The sequence below is a fragment of the Alligator mississippiensis genome, chromosome 1, assembly GCF_030867095.1.
Source record: "Alligator mississippiensis isolate rAllMis1 chromosome 1, rAllMis1, whole genome shotgun sequence".
NCBI classification, from domain to species: Eukaryota; Metazoa; Chordata; order Crocodylia; family Alligatoridae; genus Alligator; species Alligator mississippiensis.
Window position 1 is genome coordinate 25,044,746 of NC_081824.1, and position 22,639 is coordinate 25,067,384.

Consider the following 22,639-nt stretch of genomic DNA (forward strand, 5'->3'; position numbering starts at 1 on the left):
GGATGGGGGTGGGGAGGGATGTAAGAACAGCAATCCACAATGCAGGGATGGTTGCACTCCCTAGCTAGGAGGCGTGTGTGGAATGGGCCATATTAGTTTCGGATTCGTCCTGAATGGGGGGACAGGGATTCAATTCCTTGATTCGGATCACTGTCCCCAATTCGATTTGGCCCAAACTGAATCTGAAGATTTGGTGATAATTTGGAGAATCAGCGATTTGGTCACAGACACAGCTTTAAATGTTTTTTCTATATACCTCGAGGTACAACACGCAACTCATGAATGCTGCGGCAGATGGAGTGTACCCCAAGAGCATGGGGGGGGCCCCGCCCCCACGTGCTTGGCAGTGAACCCAGAAATGGACCGGAAGTACGTCCAATCCGCTTCCAGGTCTGCTGCCAAGTACGCAGGCAGCCCCCCCAGACTTTGGAGGCACCAGTTGGGGAGGTGCAGGGGAGGGGGGCTCCCCTGTGCACTCCCCGGGGGGGGACCCAGAAGTGGACTGCCTGTGCTTCTGGTCTACTTCTGGGTCTGCTGCCAAGCATGCTGGGGACCACCCCTGTGCTTGTGTGGGATGCTCCATCTGCCCCACCATCTCAGCATTTGCAAGCCACCTGGTACCTTGAAGTATGTAGAAAAAACATTTAAAAGCTGTGCCCATGTCCAAACTGTTGAATCTTTCCCAATCGATTTGGAGGGATTAAAGGGTCTCTTGATTCGATTCAGAGATTTGGCCATTCAAATCGGGCCAAATCTCCACCAAATCGAATCAGCGACTGAAGCTTCACACAGCCCTACTAGCTACCTGCTTCCTTCCCGGCCAATGTGAGCAAACCACCCTGAAGAACCTCCAGGCACTTTTAAAAACTGCCTAAAGAAGGTGAAAATTCCCCCTCTCATCCCTTGCTACTCCCCAGCCTGCTGTTGCTTTCCTCATTGTTCAGGGGGCTGGGAGCGCACCAGAACTGTTCCTGACCATCCCAACCAAGATGCGCTGCAGTTGGGCTTATCTAAGGACGGGGACAGCGGCAACAGCAGAGCAGGAGGGTAATCCCCACCCCGCAACATCTTACTCCCAGAGCAGATCCAGGAAAGAGGATCCCCCCTACTTCTGCTTTCCTTGTCCCCAACTGAACCCATCCCATATGCAACCCAGCAGTGGTAGACAGAAACAGCTCTGGTACAACCCTCGCCCCGAGACAGTGGGGAAAACAACTGTACCAGGTGGGAGACAGGAGAAGGGGAGAGGAATTTTCACTTCCTTTTAAAGGGACTATGGAAGTCCCCAGAGGGTCCTGTAGCATGGTCCAATGCAAAAGGAGGTACAGCCACCCACTGCACCCCCACTGGATCTTACCTGATGAAGGCAAGTATGCAAGTGTGATATATAAAAGTAGTTATGAAATATAACATGTTAAGAAAGCCTAGAACAACCCTCAGACCACTATATATCGTGACATTTAAAATTACCTTCAAAACACAGGATGCAAAGAGTGCTTGGTTCCTTACATGTGGTGGGATTTCAAATGCAAGGCCAAGGTCTTTTCCTGAAAATAAAGTTAAAAAAAAAACAAACAAAAAAACCCCTGAATGAAATGTACAATGAATTATATTTTCAAAAGAAAGAAAAGGAAAGAACTTACCATTTTTGGAAAACTTTATTTGCCCTTTATCTAGATCTAGATAGCATCCAATTGTATCATGCATGGTGAATTCCTATAAAGAGAAGATAGACTGTGAAAGTACAATTCATTAGAAATAGTCCTAAAAGTCAGTGCTTACATTCTATTGATTTTTATAGTTTACTTGACCCCTTTTCCTAATTGTATTGGTATTTTCAGAAAATTGGGCTGTATTATTTTCAGTTCTATCTTAAAACTATTTCCTGTGATGACAAATGTGTACTCTCCAAATTATTCCAGAACTGAAAAATGCTGGCATCTTAATGTATTTAAAAACATAAGATAATGATTTTACACCATAAATTTGATCATAAACAAAAAAAAGTTTTGGTTAATTTATTTGGAAAAGACTCTGATGACTAGAAATGCACTGTAATTCAGATTTATTTCACAAACCTAACCCTGAACATCAGATCACAGAGGATGCTGCTCTATGTACCCAGTAAAGAACTGCACTGATCAGTTCTTAAATGTACTGAGTCTTTAGTAAAGCTTGAAATATTATGAAGTGTTTCAATATTAGTAATCAAAAAGTGACTACATCTTAAAAGCTGTGAAGTTTAAGGTTTGAACAGTTGACCAATACCATAAAACATAATTATTCAAGTTGTGTTTTTGTTTGAGTTACAGGAATTCACATGGGCAATTAAAATTTGAAGCTGTCTGGAATAATAATAAAAAAAAAAAACCTACATAATTTTGAACAGATTTTTTTGTCAGGATTCAGGAAACAAACAGCTCCAATAAAATTGAATTCTAAACTGAATAGCTAAATGGAAGAAAAAAAGCTAGGCCTGACTCACTTCAATTTACTGGTATCTAACTGAGTATTCTGACAAGGATTACTTTTTTGACCCATTCAATAAAGGGCTTGTTTCACATTAACTACTGCTCATTGGGATACAAAGCCCTTTTTTGGCATGGATATAATGTATATGGACAGGCTGGTATCATACAAAGTCACATGCCAACACGGGGGGTGGGGGGAAGGCTCAAAACTAGTCCAAGACCCATGAACTCACACGCACAGATAAAAGGCAAGTTTATTCTTCCCCACTCCAAACATATTTCTCTATTGCTATGTTTAGGCTTAAGATTTAGATGTTGGCTAATTTGTTTAGTTAACCACTGTAAATGTTGGTTTGTGTAAGTACCTGTAGGATTTTAAGTTCAGTTTATATGTCTCACTCTCTAAGATTAGCAATGTATGGCACAGCACAGAGCCAACATAAAAGAACTTTATTTCTAAAAACTAGAAATGTAATGGATGCAAAATGTAATTCTACAAAAAGCCAATGGTTGTCAATTGGGGGTATGCGTACCCTAGGGAAGGGGTAGGCAACATTTTTGGCCGGAGTGCCGAAAAAACCACAATGTCTACCTTGGAAGGTGCCGGAGTGCCAACATGCCGTAGCCCAGAGCAGCTGTTTGCAGCCTCCCGGCTGCAGCCGGCCCATGGAGCGTCGTCTGCTTCCAGCAGGGCTTGCAGCCTCCCAGCTGCCTGCTGGGAGCAGCCTGAGCTCCATGGCTAGCAGCAGCTGCTTAGAGCCCAGACTGGCAGTGGTGTGCCGAGCAAAATGGCCTTGCATGCCATGCGTGTCAGGGGTTGCTGACCCCTGCCCTAGGGGTACTTAAAAAGGTCGTAGGAGGTGTGGGGGGTGTTCCCACCACTGCACACACCCCAGTGGAGGCCTGGGGGGCACTGTGCACTGGGCTTTGTGCGCTGCTGTAGTTGCCCCGGGACTGGTGCGATGTCACATGCGTCCACTGCTGGGCAGGCAGGGGGTGCAGCACAGCCGTCACACCGCTCCTGGGGCAGCTGCAGCGACACACAAAGCCCACGCAGAGATCAGGTGGGCATGTGCCCCCTGGGCCTGTCAGGGTGTGCGCAGCAGCTAGAGTTCCCCCGCGCCCCTGGACAAGTGGCCCAGGCTCGGCCAGGCCCTATTCACCCCAGCCCCCATCTGTGCCCCACTCTGTCCCTCAGTGTGGGGGCCTCAATCTGCCCCACACCTGCAGACCTTTCCCCTCCCCCACAGACTTACCTGCTTGGGGGGGGGGGTGCACGTGTGCTCAGCTCCCCCAAATAATTTTCATATAAAGGGGTACATGAGCTGAAACTTTGAGGCAGAAAGGGTACATTTGTTAAAAAAGTTTGAAAGCCCCTGCAATAAGCAATTGAAACTCACCTCACCATAACTGTCAAACTGTTTGTTATGAGACTTCTTTCCAGTTCCACCAAACCCAAAGCCATATTTGTCAGTGCCTAGAATCAAAGCAACATATACAGTTTTAATCTGGGTTGAAGGTCAGAGTTCATACTTTTCCATTTACCATTGGTTATACTGTCACTGTCTCTGTCTCGAAACTGTTGTACTACTATCACACCATCCAATACTCAATCCCAAACAATCTTTAGAGTCTTCTTCTACTCTAACACCATGCCTTAGATAGCAGAACAATGCTTTGTTTCTGGTCTTAGCTCATTTGAGTTAAACACTCCTAGCTCCTTACTGAAATGAAAACAGAGGAGCAGAGTTTACTCCTCAGGCAGCCTTCCTGTTTGCAAGCCTGCAGCAAGACTGTAGCAGTCCTCCATAGCAACGACTGCCGCAGGCCAGCTGGGTTTCAGAGTTTTCTTATTAAGAGTTAACTCACCTAGATCTAATGAAGCCTGCATGGTGGAGAAACCAACTCTGCACAAGCCCTGGTCATGACAGGATACTTCGTAATAGTATTTTCCTAAAAGAATTAAGAAGAGTAAGTACATATGGAACATTCTGATTCAAGCTCGGTTAAAATGGTTAAATTTGGTTATTTGAAGAGGGAAAATAAAGTTTTTCCTTTTTTAAAAGAATTAAAAAACCCCAAAAATATATAAAAGTTAACTTCTGCTCAAAGACTTTTCTGACTATATACAAGTTAAGACTAACAACAGAAAAATAAGGTTGATAAAGTCAATTATCTATATGTCAGAAAGTTAAACTTTCCTAAAACATATTAATTAGAATGTTATGCTTACCTTTAGTCACTCCTCTGGTTGCTCTGCACCCATGCCATTCCTTTACTTCTCTACTTTGGCAACAGAGACCATCAGAACCAATTGCTGAACAAGACAAAATATTTTAAGGGTAGTCATCAAAAAATGTGCACCTTAATATTGTACCTGTAAAAATTCTGACCCAGTTTGAATCTAATTTCATCCTTTGTTACTACCAAATAAAAGGTGAATAACTATTGAGAAGAACTGCAGCCCAGAGCAGGTGAAAATTGGGGAGGACAGTTCAGCAGGAGGAGGAAGAAACAAAGCTCCAATGCAGTGAGGTACTCTTTCTCGAATCTCCTCAGCATATTTTAACACTCCTTTCTGCCTTTGCAGTGGCAGGACACCAATGATGCCCTTGCTCCCCTGCTTTTACCTGTGGCAAGTTAAGCCATTACAGATGTTTTGGGCATTGTGTCTGCTAGTTGAGAGAGAGCGTTATTTGTAAAGTTTAAGAACAGATAAGACAAAATTTGTCTAGGATGGTTGAGATAGGAATGAACCTGCCTTGTGTAGGGGTCTGGCTAAATGATACTCTGAGCATTCTTCCAGCCCTACTTCTCTATGATTGCATATTTAAATGTCTGTTCCTTCAGTGCTTGAACTAAATTTCTCTTCTAATGACATTTAAAATAAGCAGAGTTTACCACCTCTTCTCACAATGGAGTGCAGATCTGGAAAGGTACAAGTACGCATACAGCTTCAAGGATATGGAAGAAAAAAAAATAACAATGACAATATTCTTAGAAAAAACTGCATCTTTGGAAAGGTTTTGTTTCAAGTAGGGGTGCACCGATACTGATAGCTGATATTTAAGGAAGCATATTGGCCGATACAGATCCAATTTCTGACGCAGCTGCCTCCAGCTGGTATGTCCGGTGTGGTGCAAATCAACATCCCCTGTGGTGAGGGAGGGGGCAGGCACTGCACAGGTGGGGCGGGGAGGTGGAGGGGGCATCTCCTGCTACTGCTTGCACCCTGGGAGGGCATGGGGGGGGGTGTCCCCCAGATCTGTGCAGGACAGGACAGGCTGCAGCTGGGGCTCAGAAGAGGCACCGTTGGCACTGGGAGGATGCTACATCCACCTCAAGTTTTGCTGCTGCTCCACTCCCAGTGCTGCTGCCAGCCACTCAGCACAGCCCCAGCTTAATGCTCTACCCCCACCGATGTGCCAGGAACAGCCAGGGCTGCACTGTGTGGCTGTGGCACTGGCAGCAGTGCGGTGGCAAAATTTGGGGTGGATGCAGCATCCTCCCAGTGCCACTGGCACCCACTCTGAGCCCAGCTCCTGCCAAAAAGAGCCCCAGCTCACACTGCGACTGCAGCCTGCCCCACCCCGTGCCCTCCCGGGGTGCAAGCAGAGGCAAGAGCCACCTCCTCCCCACCACAAGCTGCAGCTCCACACCCTCCCTCACTGCAGGGGGCGTTGATCTGCCCCCCCGACATACCAGCTGGAGGAAGCTCTCCACACTGCCAGCTCTGCTCCTCGCTGTCTGAGTACTGCACTGCAGTTGCATGCAGCATGGGCATTTATTGGCCCCATCAGGCCGATATCTGATATAGCCAGTTTGCTTTATATTGGTACTGATCCGATAACAGACCAATGTATCAGTGCACGTCTAATTGCAAGGTCATGAACTTTTTATTGCCCAGTGGGCCGGAGAGCTACATTCAAAGACCTCACAGGAAGGGTATCACATCAGGAAGTGATGTCACATGACCTTTGACACCAATGAAGTTGAAGGAAGTGACAATGAAATGGGTCTAACCAGTTCAAAACTCTCCCTCTGTAGCATCCACCTCTGCCACTGTTTAGGACAGGATACTGAGATAGATGGACCATTGGGCTGACCAAGCATGGCACTTTTTATGCTATGTTCTTTGGCTAAGCTTCCAAACTAAGGCTGAGATTTGCAAAAAGGGGTAGATAGGCATGTTACATAGTTGTCATAAAAGATTTGGAGCCCTCTAAATCCCATTCACTTTAATGGAAGTTGGCCTTTTGACTCAGCTTCGAAAAATCTCAGCCCAAGGTGCCAACCAAATAAGTAAAAATATATTTTGCATTTCTATGCAGTGTATCTATGTGGGGCTCTCCAAGCATTTCACAAACATTAAATGAACCTCAGGACATCCCTGCTTTTCAGAAGAAATGTGGTGGTGAGGACATTCTAGGAACATCTCTCACTCTCTGTGCGTGATCTGCTTCTACTGTCCTTGGACCACCCTAGAAAGGCCCCTACTGCCTCATTTCCAGTTCAGAGCAAGTAAAGTGTAAGTGGGTAGGAAGGGCTTATTTTTTGGCAGCAGGTTTGAGTGGGTTGAAGCTAGTGAAGATGTACCCACAATTAGTCACTGACCAGAGTGGGAACACAGTTGTCTTCACTTATTAACATGGCTCCAAGGCCCTACACTGCCTACATGTTGTTCTCATGTCCTCTTGCTTTCCTAAATCTCATGGAAGTAGAGGATTCTCATCATGCCTCCTGGACTGCCGTCCTGGTTCTAAGGTTGTGCTTCTGACTCTTTCATGGCCTCTTTTAGGGTGCACACTTAGAACTCTGGCTTTTCCTTCCCACCCATTTTGCTGAATTGTGATTATTCCCACAGGGCATGAATTTAGTTCAGTGGCTATGATTCTGCTCTCTCATACAGAGGCAATGACTCTCACAAAGTATGGCATATTTTAGTAAGATAAAAACATTTTTAAGGCCACACAGAAAGCAATAAGCATCTACATGAGCTTACCAGGTATCAACCACCAGCTACTTGGGTTTCTGGCAGGTATAGACACAAGTTTATTAGCACGTTGTTCCAGAGTGAGTCTCTGTGCCATAGCCTACATCAGGTCTCAGATCTAGGGAGCCTGACCCCTCCCCAGCCATAGGCTTGTCACGTTATACCAATCTGCTGGCCAGTGCAGACCCGGCTGGGCTCCTCCCATCCCCAGCAGCACATGGGAAGCCGGCTTCAGCTGCACGCTGCTCTGGATGGGACAGATCTGCCCGGGTCAGCAGCCAGCAGAAGCGGCGGCGGAGCCATGTGCTGCTTGGGGCTGAGCGGCACAGGTAGGGGAAAGTGCAGCTGAGCCCCTGCTGCTCCAGCCGGGCTCATCCTGTCTCGAACGGCACATGGCTACTCCTCTTCCCACCCCCCCACACCCCCCGCGTCACCAATGTCAAGCTGATGCGGTATGTGTGGGAACCTTGTCCCTTCCCCAGCCCTTCAGCAGCCATTAGGAAGTTGCTGAGGGGCTCAGGGAGGGACAAGGGGTGGGAACGAAAGTAAACAGTGTTTACCTTCGTTTCCCGTCGCAGCACCGCGGGCCACAGAAAATGGCTTGGTGGGTTGCATGGCGGCCTGCGGGCCATATGTTGGACAAGCCTGATTTATAGAAAAGCAAGATTAAACATTTGTTAACACTCCTTTCTAGAAGAAGTCTGCTGGAAACAGTTTAAACCAACATGTTCCTAGGCATACAGAATTCTGTCACAGTCCTTTTTTCAAAAGTATTCCATGTTGAGCATGGCTTTAAGAACACAGAGATCACTTTAAAGTTTGGTCAAACCAACATTCGGCATAATCTTCATAGGAGGTAAATATTGGAATATAGAGCGAGTGTATCTTATGTAAAAAATGCTATATATAAACCAAGTTAACACCACAGTACCTTCAGGCTGCCAACCTATTATTAAATGGATAGAAACTGGAGCTTCTATGGGTAGAAGTGGGTAGAAAAGTGGAGCATTCTTAAAAATGAGATACAGGATCTCTCTGCATAGTGGGGGACAAAGCCACTCTCTCAGAAAAAAAGACAGTCTAAACTTATAATCATTCTAGAGATATTACAAAAATAATAATAAAATCCTTTCCATGTTTTATTGTAGTTACATCTCTCAAGAGTCTCATTGGGTCTTAAATATTTCCTTAATTTATATTGCCAATAAAGCAATCTTCACTATTTTTGCCTGGAAATAAACATGTTAGATCAAGTTGCAATTCTGTAGGCCTTGCACTAAGGCTCCTGGAAGATGTTATTTTTGTCGAGCTATAAAGTTTGTGGCATGACAAAAATAAATTTATATGGGCAGCCACACATTTGGAGCCCCCCGACTGGAATGTGACAAAAAGGCATGCTCTAAACAGACAAAGGCTGCTCTGAAGTGATAAAGGGTGATAAAATGAGCAGATGGGCTCGCCGAGAGGCTTGTAAGACCTTTAAATGTCCAGGAAAACCTGCAGCCTGGGATCTGGAACACTATTGGTTATGCTCTGGGAAGCAGAAAGGCTCCATAATGTTTTAAGCCTGTATACAGCCTGGATCCCAGAGCTGTTCCTAGGAGGGGTCAAGCCCCAAGGGAAAGGCTCCCTCCTACATCAATCAGCTTGTCACCTCAGTTCTTTGCAAGGGGTATCTCCTCCCCTGAACAGGACTGCAGGCACTGTGATTTTAGCCCGACTGGCAACGGCAGCCAGGGCTGCATCATTTGCTGATTTAATTAGAGAGTGAAGAGCATGCCCCACTCTGCTGCTATCCACAGGCAGCTTTAAGTTGTATTTGACAACCCTGGTGAGGGGTGGGAAGATGAAGCAGTGTATCCTGAGATACTGGAGAACTTAAGGAAGCCCTACCACCTGATGTGTAATATGCCATAACTGAAATTGAAGCACTATATAAAATGAGCTACAAATTCTACGTTTAAGAAATAATCTCTTTGAGGTTAGTTTGCCATTTTTGCAGCTCATTTGCCATTTTCATTTGGTGATAACATACATTCAAGTAATTTATGTCAAAATTCATCATTCAACTCATTAATAGGGTGATAAGTGTAATGTCTGCTAGGGGCCTAACTGTGCAAAACTGATGCTCTTCCATGTGTTAACAAAAAACTCATATTGAAAACAAATAGTTCTCAATAAATAAGCCACATACACACAGATGGCATTTTACTCCCAGTGCCAAGACTGGATAAAACTTTGGTTAAGATCCTACAAATCTCTCATGTAAGTAGTCAACACTGTTGAACAGTACTCAGAACTAAACCCTTATATTTACACATTACATTATAAAGATTCAAATGTATTATTCACATAGCAGTTTTAAGATAACTTACCAAAAGCTGAACCTCTATCATATGGGTTCATTTGCCATTTGTTGAGCACTATTTAAAAGAGAAAGCAGGAAAAGGACATTAAACCAATAAAATAAGAACAGCTGAAGTTAAGAATTCACATGAGTTGCAAGCAATATGTAATGTGATAAATATTTTGGATATTTAGGAAAAGAAGGGTTTAAAGACTGAGTTCTTAAAATGGCAGGCCTAATTTCAGATATATGGGTAACTTGAAAGCTGGGAACATGAGTAAGCCTTCAGAGGACATCTAGATCATAAATGTTCTGCATTTGTTTAAAATTACATTTCAAGCAACTAGGGGCTATACAGTCTATGGTACATGATCACACTAGATGAGTTTAGTATTAAGGAAAATACAAGTGTTCTCAAGATATTTTGAGAGCAAGACATTCGCAATGACTACGCTTATATAATTTGTATTTGTTTGGAGATTATTTGTACTGAATATCTATTAAAAAGCCATCGACTAGAATGCTATTTATTTTAATGCATCCTGCAGAGGACAACAACATGGAGATGCACACATACACGTGGAGCCATTTCAAGAGGGAAGAAGGAACTTTCTTCAAAATGTGCAGCAGCTGTTCCATTCTAACAATTGTGCGCGCACAAACTAGGAACAATATTTCATGTATCCAATAAGCTTCACTTTAATACTGCTTCATCCAGGGTTCAAGTTGGAACAGTTTTTTCCATCTGTATTTCTCCTGGCCTGCGCACACAACTGTTAGTACTGAAGAGCCACTGTGCAATCCCAATCAGCAGCTCCCTATTGAAAAATTCCCTTTTTAAAATGGCTCCAAATGTATACATACCCATACCTATAGTTGCATATTCCTGAAACCCATAAAACCCAAGATTTTCAGCCTTTAAAGTTAATCATTACCGATTAATATTACCAAATATATAGAAACAATTCTAAGGCAAAGAGGTGCATCACCTATACTAAGGGCATGTCTAGAAGGGACTTTAGGTCCCTAGTATAACTACACTGCTTCTCTTTCCAAAGCTAACACACATGCAGCTAGCTAAAGCATCACTGCATTAGATGCCATGCAAAAGCATCACCATACAACAGACTCCAATTTTGACTGGAATCTGAAAGCTACTGCAACAGCTCCAGTCACCTCCTTAAATATCCATATACTGTATAAACATCCCCTTTTCATAAACATTTTAAATCCAAAATCTATTTAAAAGTAAAGCAATATTGTGTTAAAGATTTTTTTTTAAATGTTCAGTTCCAAGTTTTGTATGTTAGTCCAATGGCATTCCTAATTTTATAAAAATTACAACCGTAAGTACAGAGACTTACCAGCCCCACCAGTTTTGATGGTTGCTTTCCCCTTCTTGCCTTCTTGCTGGTCCTTCAGTGTTTCATAAACAATCTGGATAACTGGAATGCTGAAAGCCTAAAACACAAAGTTATTTTATTTCCACATTTTTATACTTATATATTATGAAATGTTTCAGAATCAGATGTTTGGAGTAAGCCATTGTATTTATCATCAGAACTTTAAGTCTTTGAGGAAAGCATGCATACGGACCCTCTTCTCCCTATTGTTGTTTTTTTTTTTTTTTAATACATTAATTAAAATGCAATACTTACACCAGTCTTTCCACTCCCCGTTTCTGCAGCCTGGGTTGGAAAGAAATTAAACATGGATTTAGAATTTAAACTAGAGCAGTTAAAGAGCAACATTTAAAATTCTACCATACTTTAAATTTTACTTTTGCCTTTATTATCTGCCTACAGCAGGTCTATAAAATAGCACTGCTATAGCTATCCATAAAGGATTGCAAGGGTGAAGAGCACAAACAACTCACTTTGCAAGATAGTCAGGTAAGGCCTCATTTACAAACTTTAAATATTTCAGTGTGTTAATTTGAAAGTTGCGTCAATTTTAAATAATTTACAAATGTGATCTGAATTTCCTCTGTACCTTATAGCTTGGTCTGAAGTCTACTTGTCTACGTTTCTGCAGCATGTTTCCTGAGCAACATTTGCCTCTGGTATCCAAAGGCAAAAGACCAGGCTTTCATGTTTTGTGCTAACTCTGCAGATTTTTCAGTGGCTTAAGGACATTCTCCCCTGAAGAGCTGAACCCTTCAGAATCTGTGTTTGTTTGCTCCCCCAAAACCCTGTTCACTCTTTATTTTAGATAACACAAGCAAAGCACAAATCTGGACAAAACACACAGATGCATGATTTTTCCCCATCTCAGTTCCTAGAATAGTCTTTCCAATTCAAGTTCTTTCAGGAATCAGAGATCCCTTCTTCTCATGACTTCTCAAAGTTAGTCGCTCTTCCTTTTGTTCAGTTAGTGTTCTCCTTTGTCTGGTCCTTTAGTTAAAAACTTGGCCTAAAACTGTATTTTGGCTAAGGTGTCTGTCAATCCCTTGCAGTTCCCCTATGTCTTTCGGGTTCTGTGATTATTTCCATTCTTTTTCTTTCCTGTTTGAGTGTTTTCAGTTCTCTGGGTTCCATCCATCTAGACAAACCTGGATGAACTGGTTTCCCTACACTTTAGCCATTGGGCCTGAATGGAAGTCAGTTCCAGCTCCCCTTGGTGATGTATAAGGTACAGCTCAGCACTGCTCACTGCTATGCAGACCCACCATGGTAGAAACTAAACATAACTGCAATGTGCAGTTGAGAAAGCTCCAGGCTGAGAGGAAATATTCAATAGAAAGATTCCTTCATAAGAGGATGCTTGATTATTGCTGTATTTTTTGCTGGCACTTTAACCCAGTACATTTAATATTTTTTTTTGTTTGTCTTCCACTCTCCACCAGAGGTGGCAACTTTTCATTATTAATGTACCATCTGAATGTAGTCCGTGGGATGTTCTGGAGTTCTAAGGGATGAAAACTACAGTAGCTTTAAATCATAGCTATTCAGAAGTGACCACATGGATGTACTATAAAAAACAATTTACCTTACCAGAAACAGTTGTGTATTACCTTGCTATCTAAATGAGACCCTACCACTCCAAAGCATTTAAAATAGTACATATTTAAAACATTTACAATCTTGCTCTCGACTAATTTAAAGGTCGATTTGAACACTTACAAGGGAAAACCCCAGAGAAAGACAATATAGGTGTATTAGAAATCAATTGCAATATTAGTTATTTTTATTTTTTCTTTAGGTTTCTAAGAACTCATACAGTACAAACCTGTATCTTTGATGCCCATTTGACAATAAAAAAGCCAAACATAACTAATGATGTAACTGGCCCTTACCTGTTTAACATTAAGTGCGAGGACTGAGATAAAAAAAGACATACAAAAAAACTAGAACTTTTGCTTCCAAGACTGAGATAATTAATTTATAGTATATCATTATTCATTTATAATAAAAAATAGACCAATGCATTAATAAATTCAAGGCAGTTACATGCAGTATCAGAGTAGCATCGCAGTAGTCCACTAAAAATCTTGTTTCAGTAAAACACTCTTGTCTAATACATTCTGGAAACAATTACAAGTGCAGTGACTAAAATTTCACAAAACTCGCTCCAAACTAAGGCTTGAACAACCTAATTTGTGAACACTTAAAATTTCAGAAACAAAGCCCATATGTCTTAAACAATGACTACTGGCATACGTACCATAAGGACATCACCACCTCCTAGAATTAAGGGGATAGACTCAGCTTGAATATCTGTGGGAAGACTAGCAAAGGAAAAAACACTTTAGATTAAAACTCAAACAATGCCATAGGCTAAAGAGCTAGTATACTGTATGTGACAGAATTCTGAATTACTATTGAAAGTAAACGTGGGTCATAACAACAGTTTAGCCAATATCCTGAAGCATACATACCAAATAAACAAATGAATGCATTTCTGTTTATATAGGCAAGAAATGTATTCTATGGGATCTCTACAGATAACATTCTTAACTTTGATTTAAAGCAGATGTTGAAATGAAGTATTTAACTGATCAGTTCAGTTCTGGATAACTCAATTAGCATTGGGAAGCAGGGACAAGCCAAACTCATGAAACCAGACAACTTTTTGGCAGCAGAACGAGACAATCCATAAAATACTCTGTGGAACATCAGAAATTCACAAACTACAACTTGGAAACCACTTTCTGTATTGGTTAAATCATACTACTGGTTTAAGAAGCTGATCATAAACACAACGAAGCTGAGCGCACAGAACTTTTTAGAGAACAGGAACCAAGATACAAGCTACAATCAAAATCTTGCTTTGAATTTCCAGACTTGACTAGGTCTACGCTTATTTGTTGGCTTTTTCAGTCACACATGGTAAGAAGTTAAGTCTTACCATGGATAAAGGGCTGCATATGCATCTCTGCTTTCAAACAAATACAGAAACTGGTATTTTGGAAAGTTAAGTTATACATTATTAATACATAAGGAAAAAAAATTAACAGAAAACCCTAACTCGGGCACATCTACACAAGATGTTTACTGTGGAGTAGCTAATGAGCTCTGCAGTAAATGTCACATGTCTATACATGAGCCCCTGTTAGGCTGCAGTAAACTAATCAACTCCGCAACAGGATAGTACTCGTAAATACAAGTACTATCCTGCCACAGAGGGTTTTTTGGTTTTTTTTTTTTTTTGGGGGGGGGGGGGGGGGGGTGTTTGTTTTTTTTTACTTTGCAGCAGCGCATGCATAGACACTGGCCTGACTGGTTGGGGCACAAGGGTGCTTCAGTGCAGGGGCTGCCTGTCACCTAGCCCTACACTGGAACCCCCTCATGCCCCAGCCAGCCCCTCCACAACACATTGTTGAGCCGGGAAGGGGGGCCAGGGGGGAAATAGTCCCAGGTTAAGCAGGCTGACTCCCAGGCCTCCAACCTGGCTCGACATGCTGCAGTTCTGGGCACACATTTAAATGTCGTGCCTAGGAGCAATAAGCTCTGGAGTTTGCTTCCCATCAACTGCACATGTAGACATGCCCCTCAAGTGCTTATACTTACAGCCAGTCCATCTCTTCTACAGCTTGAGCTATTTCTGGCATCACACCCATTTCTGTAAGAAAGCAAAGAAATATGTATTAGATACCTCAACACAGTTTGAAATTGTTTCTAAACGCCAGCTCCCCAGTTGGTTGCAACACAAAACATTTTATGGGTAAATTTTTGTCTGTCTGTTCTTTTTCTCTACTTTGACAGCTTCTGGTGAATGCAGACATAATTACAGAAGAGGAGTCAGGTGAATGAACAGCATGGTAGGAGTTTGAGCACCAAATGCTCAGATTCTTCGTTGTGATGGAGATGTATTTGCACATCCAGTGAAACTGCATATTGAAATAAAGAGTTCAGCTCTCCCTACTCTTAAAATGTTAATTTTATCCACAACAGACATTTAATTAAATTTCCTAAGAGAATAAGTATGGGTGGAGGGCTGTTGTGAGTGTTGTTATAGCCATGATGGTGAAAGGAATAGGAGAAGACCAAGAGGATTCTTTTGATTTATTGGACTAAGCATATAGACAATTCAGACACTTAGTCCAATAAAGCATCTCAAGAAAAAAAGAAAAAGGCTTCCTTCTTCCCTACAGAGGAAAAGGAAAAAAAGGATTTAAAAAAAAAAATAAAAATCAGCAGTATATCATACAAGAATCCCCAGTCTCACTTTGGCAGGCTCTGGAAATGCCAGGATGCCAGACTAGGTATTCTTTAGTAGCAGCACTCCTAAAGCATACAAATGTTTACAGGGCACTGATTTAGTGTAAATAAGTGCTGCATTCAGTCTTCCATCCCAAGTAATTTTATAAGCCCATCCACATAAAGCAAAAGTTTCCCCAACACAGTCTTCACTCTGTTCCTTTTACCTCCTAATTCTCCTCACCACAAACTCAAAAACACAGTTACAGTCAGTTTACAAACACCAAATAGCCAACTGAAAGAGATTATTTACTACAGCTTCCAGTCCCTTCCAACTCTGCTACAGAGGATTTCAAAGAAAGTAGCTCTGCTGTTAGGACCCAGAAATCACAGCTTACACAAACATAAATGCTCTGAAGAATACTGTCATATTAATATTATAAATTGATGGATGAATTAAGTTCTCTTCCCTTTGCCAGCTGCAGCATTTGCTCCTATTGCTCAGCAACGGAAATGGCAGCCAGGACCATAACCCAAGCCAGCTGATTGTATTATGCCGTCAGCGTGACATTTCGGCTCCTGACCCACAATGTAGAGAGCTGCCCTAGGCCAAATCCCGTAGACATAAATGTTTAAACTTTCTAAGCCTGAAAACCAGCAGGTAAGATTTCTGTACACAGAAACTAAGGATAATCAGACCTTGCACTACACCAACTTTGATGTTCAAACAGCCCCAAATCCTCCCACCTTTCAAAGCTACATACTATCTATCTCTAACTAGGCTTAACACTGTTGTGCACCGATATTTGAATCGGAGAGTTCAAGAATCCAAAGCTACCGCAACATCATCATAGATTTAGGTCATCAGAAGGGATAATACAGTTCTCATGCCTTTTAGTGTTCAAAAAGAAACAATTGTTGTCTCTTATATCCTACAGTTAAATAAAATACCCTCAGCTTCTACTTTTGCTTATACTTCCATGCTACTGGCTCAAAATAACTAGGTGCATCAGTTACGCCAATTCAGTATGCGATACATTCGGGCTTAAAGAACTCGGAGATAAATGAAACTGGAAAGGATTGTGAAGACACTGGTGGATGGAAGCACAATCCAGAAGGATCTTGACAGACTGGCAAAATGGGCTAAAGCCAACAGGATGAAGTTCAACGCTGACAAGTGCAGGATGCTACACTTGGGGAATAATAATCAAAAAATAAAAATACAACATGGGTGACACCTGGCTGGATGGCAGCACTAACGAGAAGCGTCTTGGTGGAGCACATACTCACTGCGACTCTGCAGTGCGATGCAGCTACACAAAAGGCAAATATAGCTTTGGGATGCATCAATGAAAGCATTAAGTGCAAGACACAGGTGGTGAGAGTGCCTCTCCACTCTGCACTAGTTAGGTCTCATCTAGACTGTGTGCGCAGTTTTGTGGTTCACATTTTAAAAAGTATGTGGAGAAGTTAGAGAGGGTCCAGAGGCAGGCAACAAGAACGATCAAGGAAGTGCCTGAAAGGCATGTCACGTGAAGAGAGACTGAAGGAAACAGGCACATTCAGCTTGAAGAAAAAGTGCTTAATGGAGAAATGATAGCAGCCTTCAAATACCTGAATGGCTGCTATAAAGAAAAGGGAATAGATCTTCCTTTCCGCATGCTACTACACATGTCAGGGATATTTTTTAAGCCTTCCTTAAAAGCACTGGGTGTTGGCTGTGCCTGAGAAACTGAAACTCAGAGGTTGTTCCTGGCTAGTAAGTCTTGCCCCTCCGCTCAGGTTCTGACAGGTCACCAGACTTCAGGTCAGGAAGGACTGTTCAGGTCAGTCTTACCAGAGGCAAGCAATTATTTGGGCCTGCAGGCCACATAGTGAGTTTTGGTGAGCTGTTGTGGGCTCAGTCAGAATTCCCATCTGTGGCACCCCTGCCTTGGCAGCAACAGCTAACCAAAAATCCCTAAGCAGCCTCAATCTGTCCTCCTGGCTGGACGCTAGTCCCCCCAATACAGGCCCAGGCCAATTGCCACACAGACCTCAAGATTGCAGGGCAGGAGCCCAGCAGCGACCAGCTGCATTCACAGAGCTGCTGCTCCCAATCGACCCCAATGTGCAGAGTCTCCAGCATGGCCCCCCACTGTGCAGCTCCCACCTGGCACTTCCCACCCAATATGACCTGCACAGCCCTGCCCAGCCTGCACTCTGTCTCCCTGCAGCCCAGTCCCTCTGCTGCTCCCTACCTTGGTGTCAGCTCTGGCACCTCCCAAACCCTGACCCACTGCCAAGCTTCCGCTTTCAGTCAGCCCTTTGTTACCATCCCTGGCTCTTTCCAGTCATGCCCGGAGGCTGAAAATGGCGCCCGCTTAGGTATCTCTCCAGGCGCTGTGCAGGATGGGCTAAAGCTTGGCTCCACGGAGTGTCAGGGTGCCTGCAGAAAGAGCCAAGCCCCCTCTGGGATTGCAGAGCTGGCAGGAACCCCTTGCATTCTGCACGCTCTGGGGTCCTTCAGCCCCTGAAGCCTGGTCCCATCAGCCATGAAATTGCCGCTTACTGTTTGTGTTCCACAAACTGCCACTACTTAGTCTGGGATCCCAGCCTTGGCCCTGTGTGCCCACCCTGCTCCCTGCCCATCTGTGCCGCCATCCCAGCTGGAGCTCATGGCAGAGCCATGATCCCACACACTCCTACCTGCATGCCCCTGTGGTGGGTGCTGGTTCTGCAGGCAGGAGTGTGCAGGCAGTGGATCATGGCTCTGCACTCGGGATGACAAAGGGCCGAGTAGAACTAGAAGCTTGGCAGTGGGTTGGGGCTTGCGAGATGGCAAAGCCACAACCAAAGTGGGGAGCAGTGGAGAGCCTGGGCCACAGAGAGGGAGAATGCAGGCTAGGCAGGGCCCTGCAGGTCACGTCAAGGGGCAAGTGCTGGGTGGGAGCCACACAATGGGGGCTGTAGCAGACACACCAGGCAGTAAGGGCGATTGGGAGCAGCAGCTCTGAGAACGCAGCCAATTGCTGCTGGGCTCCTGTCCAGAGGTGTCCAGTATCAGGTCCTGCACTGCAGCCTGCGTTGGGCACCAATGCTCCTTCCGATCTCAGCAGGCATGTCTAGCGCTGTCGGACATCCTGGCCTGGGCTGGGCAGGACCGAGGGAACTGCTGGGGCTGGATCCACCCTGCATACTATATTTTGGCAACCCCTGGTCTTACCCCATTGTTAGCTTGGTAAGTTATTTCTTTTTTGCCTTCCTCTGCAGCAGAGGGGCATGACCCTCTTCCTGGGATCTTGAATGTGCATTAAAACCTTTACAGCAGCAGGACACTGGCCACCATGGTCCCCTGCTTTACCTGTGGCAGGTTAGGGCATTATGTCCTTGTGTTATGTCAGGGAAGACTGTGCAGTTCTGCTAACAGGTTAGACAATGAATTTCCCTCTGATTCTACCATGCAGGATCCAAACAAGCACATAAGCATCTGGTACTGCAATGCTTACAATCAGTGTAACGAGTTAGTACTATTATCTCATCCAGCTCCAACAGGGCAATCTCTAGAATGAGAGCAGCCTTACAGTACCACTGGTATGTCTCTTCTTAATGGTTTTTTCCAGCTAATCTATCAACTGAACACATGCACATTCGAAGTGTCTCACTTATTTTCATCTGATTCTTTGACTAACACTGCAGCCATTTCTTTGTGACCTAGGAGTCACCATAACCTAAGATGCCTCAAAACACACAATACAGGAGAAAGCTCTCTGACATCTTCTCTTGATATGGGACCTAAAGACCTAAAACTGTAAGGAGAGGCAGCGCTAAGAATTTGTGCTGCTGGTGAGCTGCACGCCTTGGCAGAGACCTCCTATTACCCTGCCCATGCACAGGCCTGTGTTTCACCTAGGGTTGCCAACCCTCCCTGATTGGCATAGGAGAAAATCCTGAGGGATCTGGGACTCTTCAGCCTGAAAAAAAGAAGGCTGAGAGGGGACTTGGTAGCAAATTGCCACTACAGCAGAGGCACACATCAAGAGCTCAGTGAACAACTGTTCACCAGGGCACCCTTGGGGAAAACTAGGAGTAACGGCCACAAACTCCTAGAAGACTGTTTCAGGCTCAACATTATGAAAAACTACTTCACAACTAACATGTCCAGACTGTGGAATAAGCTCCCTCCAGAGGTGGTACAATCAGCTACTCTGGAAATCTTCAAGAGGAGACTAGACAGACACTTTGCTAGGGTCACCTGACCCCAGCTGTCTTTCCTGCTTGGTGCAAGGGGCCGGACCTGATGATCTTCCAAGGTCCCTCCCAGCCTTACTATATATGAACTAGCAAATTCCTGTCAAAAATGATGAGGGAAGGTAGGCGGGGAGAGGCCTATGTCCAGCCCCTTCCCCCTACCTTGAGCCTGGGCTGGGGGCCAGGGCCGCCTCCCCCCTGCACTGCTTCAGGCCAGGCCTGTGACTGCAGTGACGGTTGCAGTGAGGCGCAGCCACTGGTCACCCCCCTCCCCTCCTCTCCTTCTTCCCCTCCCCACCAGCTGTTGTTTGGGGGGAGGGAGGGAGCTCCAGCCCCTGGCTCCAAGGAGCAGGGCAGGGGGGCCAAAGCCAGTACTGCTGGCCTTGTTCCCTAGCTCCAGCCCATCCCTGCTGTTATGGCGGTGCTCCACTGCGTAGGGCAGGGTGTGGCCAACACCCCACACCTCCTCTACCTCCAAGGAGCAGCATGGGCCTTGCCCCCACTGCTCCACTATGGCGGCCCCCGTCCCTGCCATCTCCCTCTGCCGCCAAGGAGGGCCCCTCAGTCCCTGCTGTCATGTCTGCGCTCTGCTATGTGTTTCTGCCTGTCCAGAGCACTCCGATTGGCTGCTGACGGTTAGGGTGCAAATATAGTGTTAGGGCCTTTTCCAATATCAGAATCCATGAACTGGCCGGGAGTCTACTGGAATCGGCATCCGTTTCCCGGTGATGCTGAAAGCAATCCAGCAATTTTAATAGCCTATTTTAAGAAAATAATATAATGGGTTGGGGGGGGGGGGGAGAACGGGACAATTTCACTCTCCTAGGATAACTTCAGGGAAAGTTGGCGTCCCTAGTCCCACCGCCCCTGGCGCGCGCACGCACGCAGGGCAGGGCAGGGCAGGGCAGGGCAGGGACAAGGAGCTGCAGCAACAGCCAGCCAGCCACTCCGGCCCTGTGCCTGCTGCTGCCTGACCTACACAACCACCCCCAAGGGCAGAGGAGGCTTGAAAAACAGCCTGGCCATCTCCCGGGGGCGAGGAGAGGGGACGAAAGCCCTTCCCAGAGTCCCTGAAACGGGCCGGGCCGCGCCGCGCCAGCAGGTGCTCGCGAGCCGCCCGAGGCGGCGGGACCCGCTGCTGCCGCTTTGTCACACAGGGCCCGTGGGGGAGGGGCGCCTCCACGTTACCGCTCGGGAGGCCTCGCGCCGGCAGATATCCCGGCAGGCCCCGCGCTCGGGCCGCTCCCGAGGGGGAACCCTAGGAGCCCGGGCTATTGCAGCCAGACGGCGAGACACCCCCTGCCTCACTCATCTGCGCTCCTCGATCCTTTCCCCCGCTCCTCCGCCGCCCCGGCCCTGCCCGGCCTGTTCCCACGTACCAGAGAACGCCGCCATGTTGGCACCACACGCGAGCCCCAACCCGTCGCAGCGCGCAGGCGCGAGCCTGTCCCCGCTTTATCCGCCCGGGCCGCCCCGCGCACGCGACGCCAAGGTTCCGGCGTGGAGCGGCCGGGCTCGTCCCCAAGCCGGGGCCCAAGTCGCACCGAAAGCGTGACCGTCCCGCAGCCCCAAGTGTCCTCCCGCGCCTGCCTCTGCCTGCTCCCGCCCCTGGACCTCGCGCTGACCCATCCCAACCCGGGGAATCAGGAGCCAGGGGCTCTAAAATACCATCCATTTGGCTCCTACTGTTGTGAAAAGAGGCTGCTGCTTTTTTTTAAATCTATTTTTAATTTTTTTAAGCTTTGGGAGTTGTAGGCGGGAGGGAGGGTTGCTTAGTTCCCTCCACAGCCAGGAGAACTAGACACTTTTTTTCCCCCCTTGGTGCCACCTGGGATCCACACAGGACATGCCCAGGGCTGGAGGAGTCAGGGCAATGTGGCGTGGAAGGCAGGGCCTGGTGGCACTGGGAGAAGGGGTGGCGCCGCGCCACCGCACGGGTGATAACCCAGGCCCAAGGAACACGCTGGGCCTGAACAGAAACCTGAATCATTTCTTGACTGTAGTATTTTATCCTGGAATTGTGCAAGGGGTGTATTTCTACAGGTTTTCAAGTGTGCAGCGTGGTGCCTTTGTTCCCTGTCTCACAAGGCGTGAATGGTAACAGGGTTCTTACATAGAAATGAGACACGGCATGGAAATACTTCTGAAGTGTTTTCTTTTACTCAAGCTTGCTCACTTTCCGTTCAGCTCACAGGCAGGGCTCCCGCTGGAGCTGTACGAGCCTCTAGAATTAGCCGCAAGTTCCAAAAATTGGGCAGAGCCTGCTGCAAGGAGCCTCGTGACCTGGGGCAGCACTGGCAAGGCTGTTCGATTTGCTGCGGCTGCTCTTGTGCCCTGGATGCCCTTGCAGAGCTACTGGGATTGGGACCTGTGGCTCCGAAGGGGAAAAGTACTACAGACCTCATGCATCTTATTGCAAACTTCTGTGAGCATGAGGACTCTGCGTGTGTGTGTGTGTGTGTGTGTGTGTGTGTGTGTGTGTGAGAGATGAGGACTCTATGCAGTGTGTGTTATGAGCGTGTGTGTGTAATGAGGACTTTAACAATGCAGAGTGTGTGTGTGTGTGTGTGTGTGTGTGTGTGTGTGTGTATTTTCTCATCCATTTCTAGTTCCTTAATCTTGGAAAAGCAATTGGCTCATGGTACTGGTGCTATCTTTTATTGGATCAACAAGATTTTTTTCCAAAAAAATTCTTTCATTGCAAGCTTTTGGGCACAAACACCTTTCATCAGGCATCACAGAAAAGATAGTAAAAGTTCTCTTGGGTAGAAATGACAGTTCATATTTTATGGGATTTCACAGGAGTCAATCGATGGACAGCTCCTCTGAACACGCAGTTCTTAACTGATGAAGCATCTCTCAGCTCTCCTGTGAGGATGTGTTATGATGCAAATTACCTTGGACCAAAGCAGGAGCAATATCTCAGGTTTCAGGTGGTCACAGTTGCTTCCTGCTTGGG

General features: G+C 45.6%; 1 protein-coding gene across 1 annotated transcript in view; it reads right to left on the reverse strand.

The window, feature by feature from the left end:
- The window catches only part of DDX1 (DEAD-box helicase 1), a 41,301-nt gene extending 20,152 nt beyond the window's left edge, over positions 1-21,149 (reverse strand). The window contains exons 1-11 of the mRNA XM_006262060.4: positions 21,060-21,149; positions 14,821-14,872; positions 13,475-13,538; positions 11,470-11,499; positions 11,176-11,272; positions 9,840-9,887; positions 4,705-4,788; positions 4,341-4,424; positions 3,872-3,948; positions 1,644-1,716; positions 1,471-1,547 (exon numbers count right to left, since the gene is read on the reverse strand). Of these exons, the coding sequence (XP_006262122.1) occupies positions 1,471-1,547; positions 1,644-1,716; positions 3,872-3,948; positions 4,341-4,424; positions 4,705-4,788; positions 9,840-9,887; positions 11,176-11,272; positions 11,470-11,499; positions 13,475-13,538; positions 14,821-14,872; positions 21,060-21,075 (702 nt within the window). The 5' untranslated portion in view covers positions 21,076-21,149. The remainder of the gene's footprint in view (positions 1-1,470; positions 1,548-1,643; positions 1,717-3,871; positions 3,949-4,340; positions 4,425-4,704; positions 4,789-9,839; positions 9,888-11,175; positions 11,273-11,469; positions 11,500-13,474; positions 13,539-14,820; positions 14,873-21,059) is intronic.
- Positions 21,150-22,639: the final 1,490 nt, after the last annotated feature.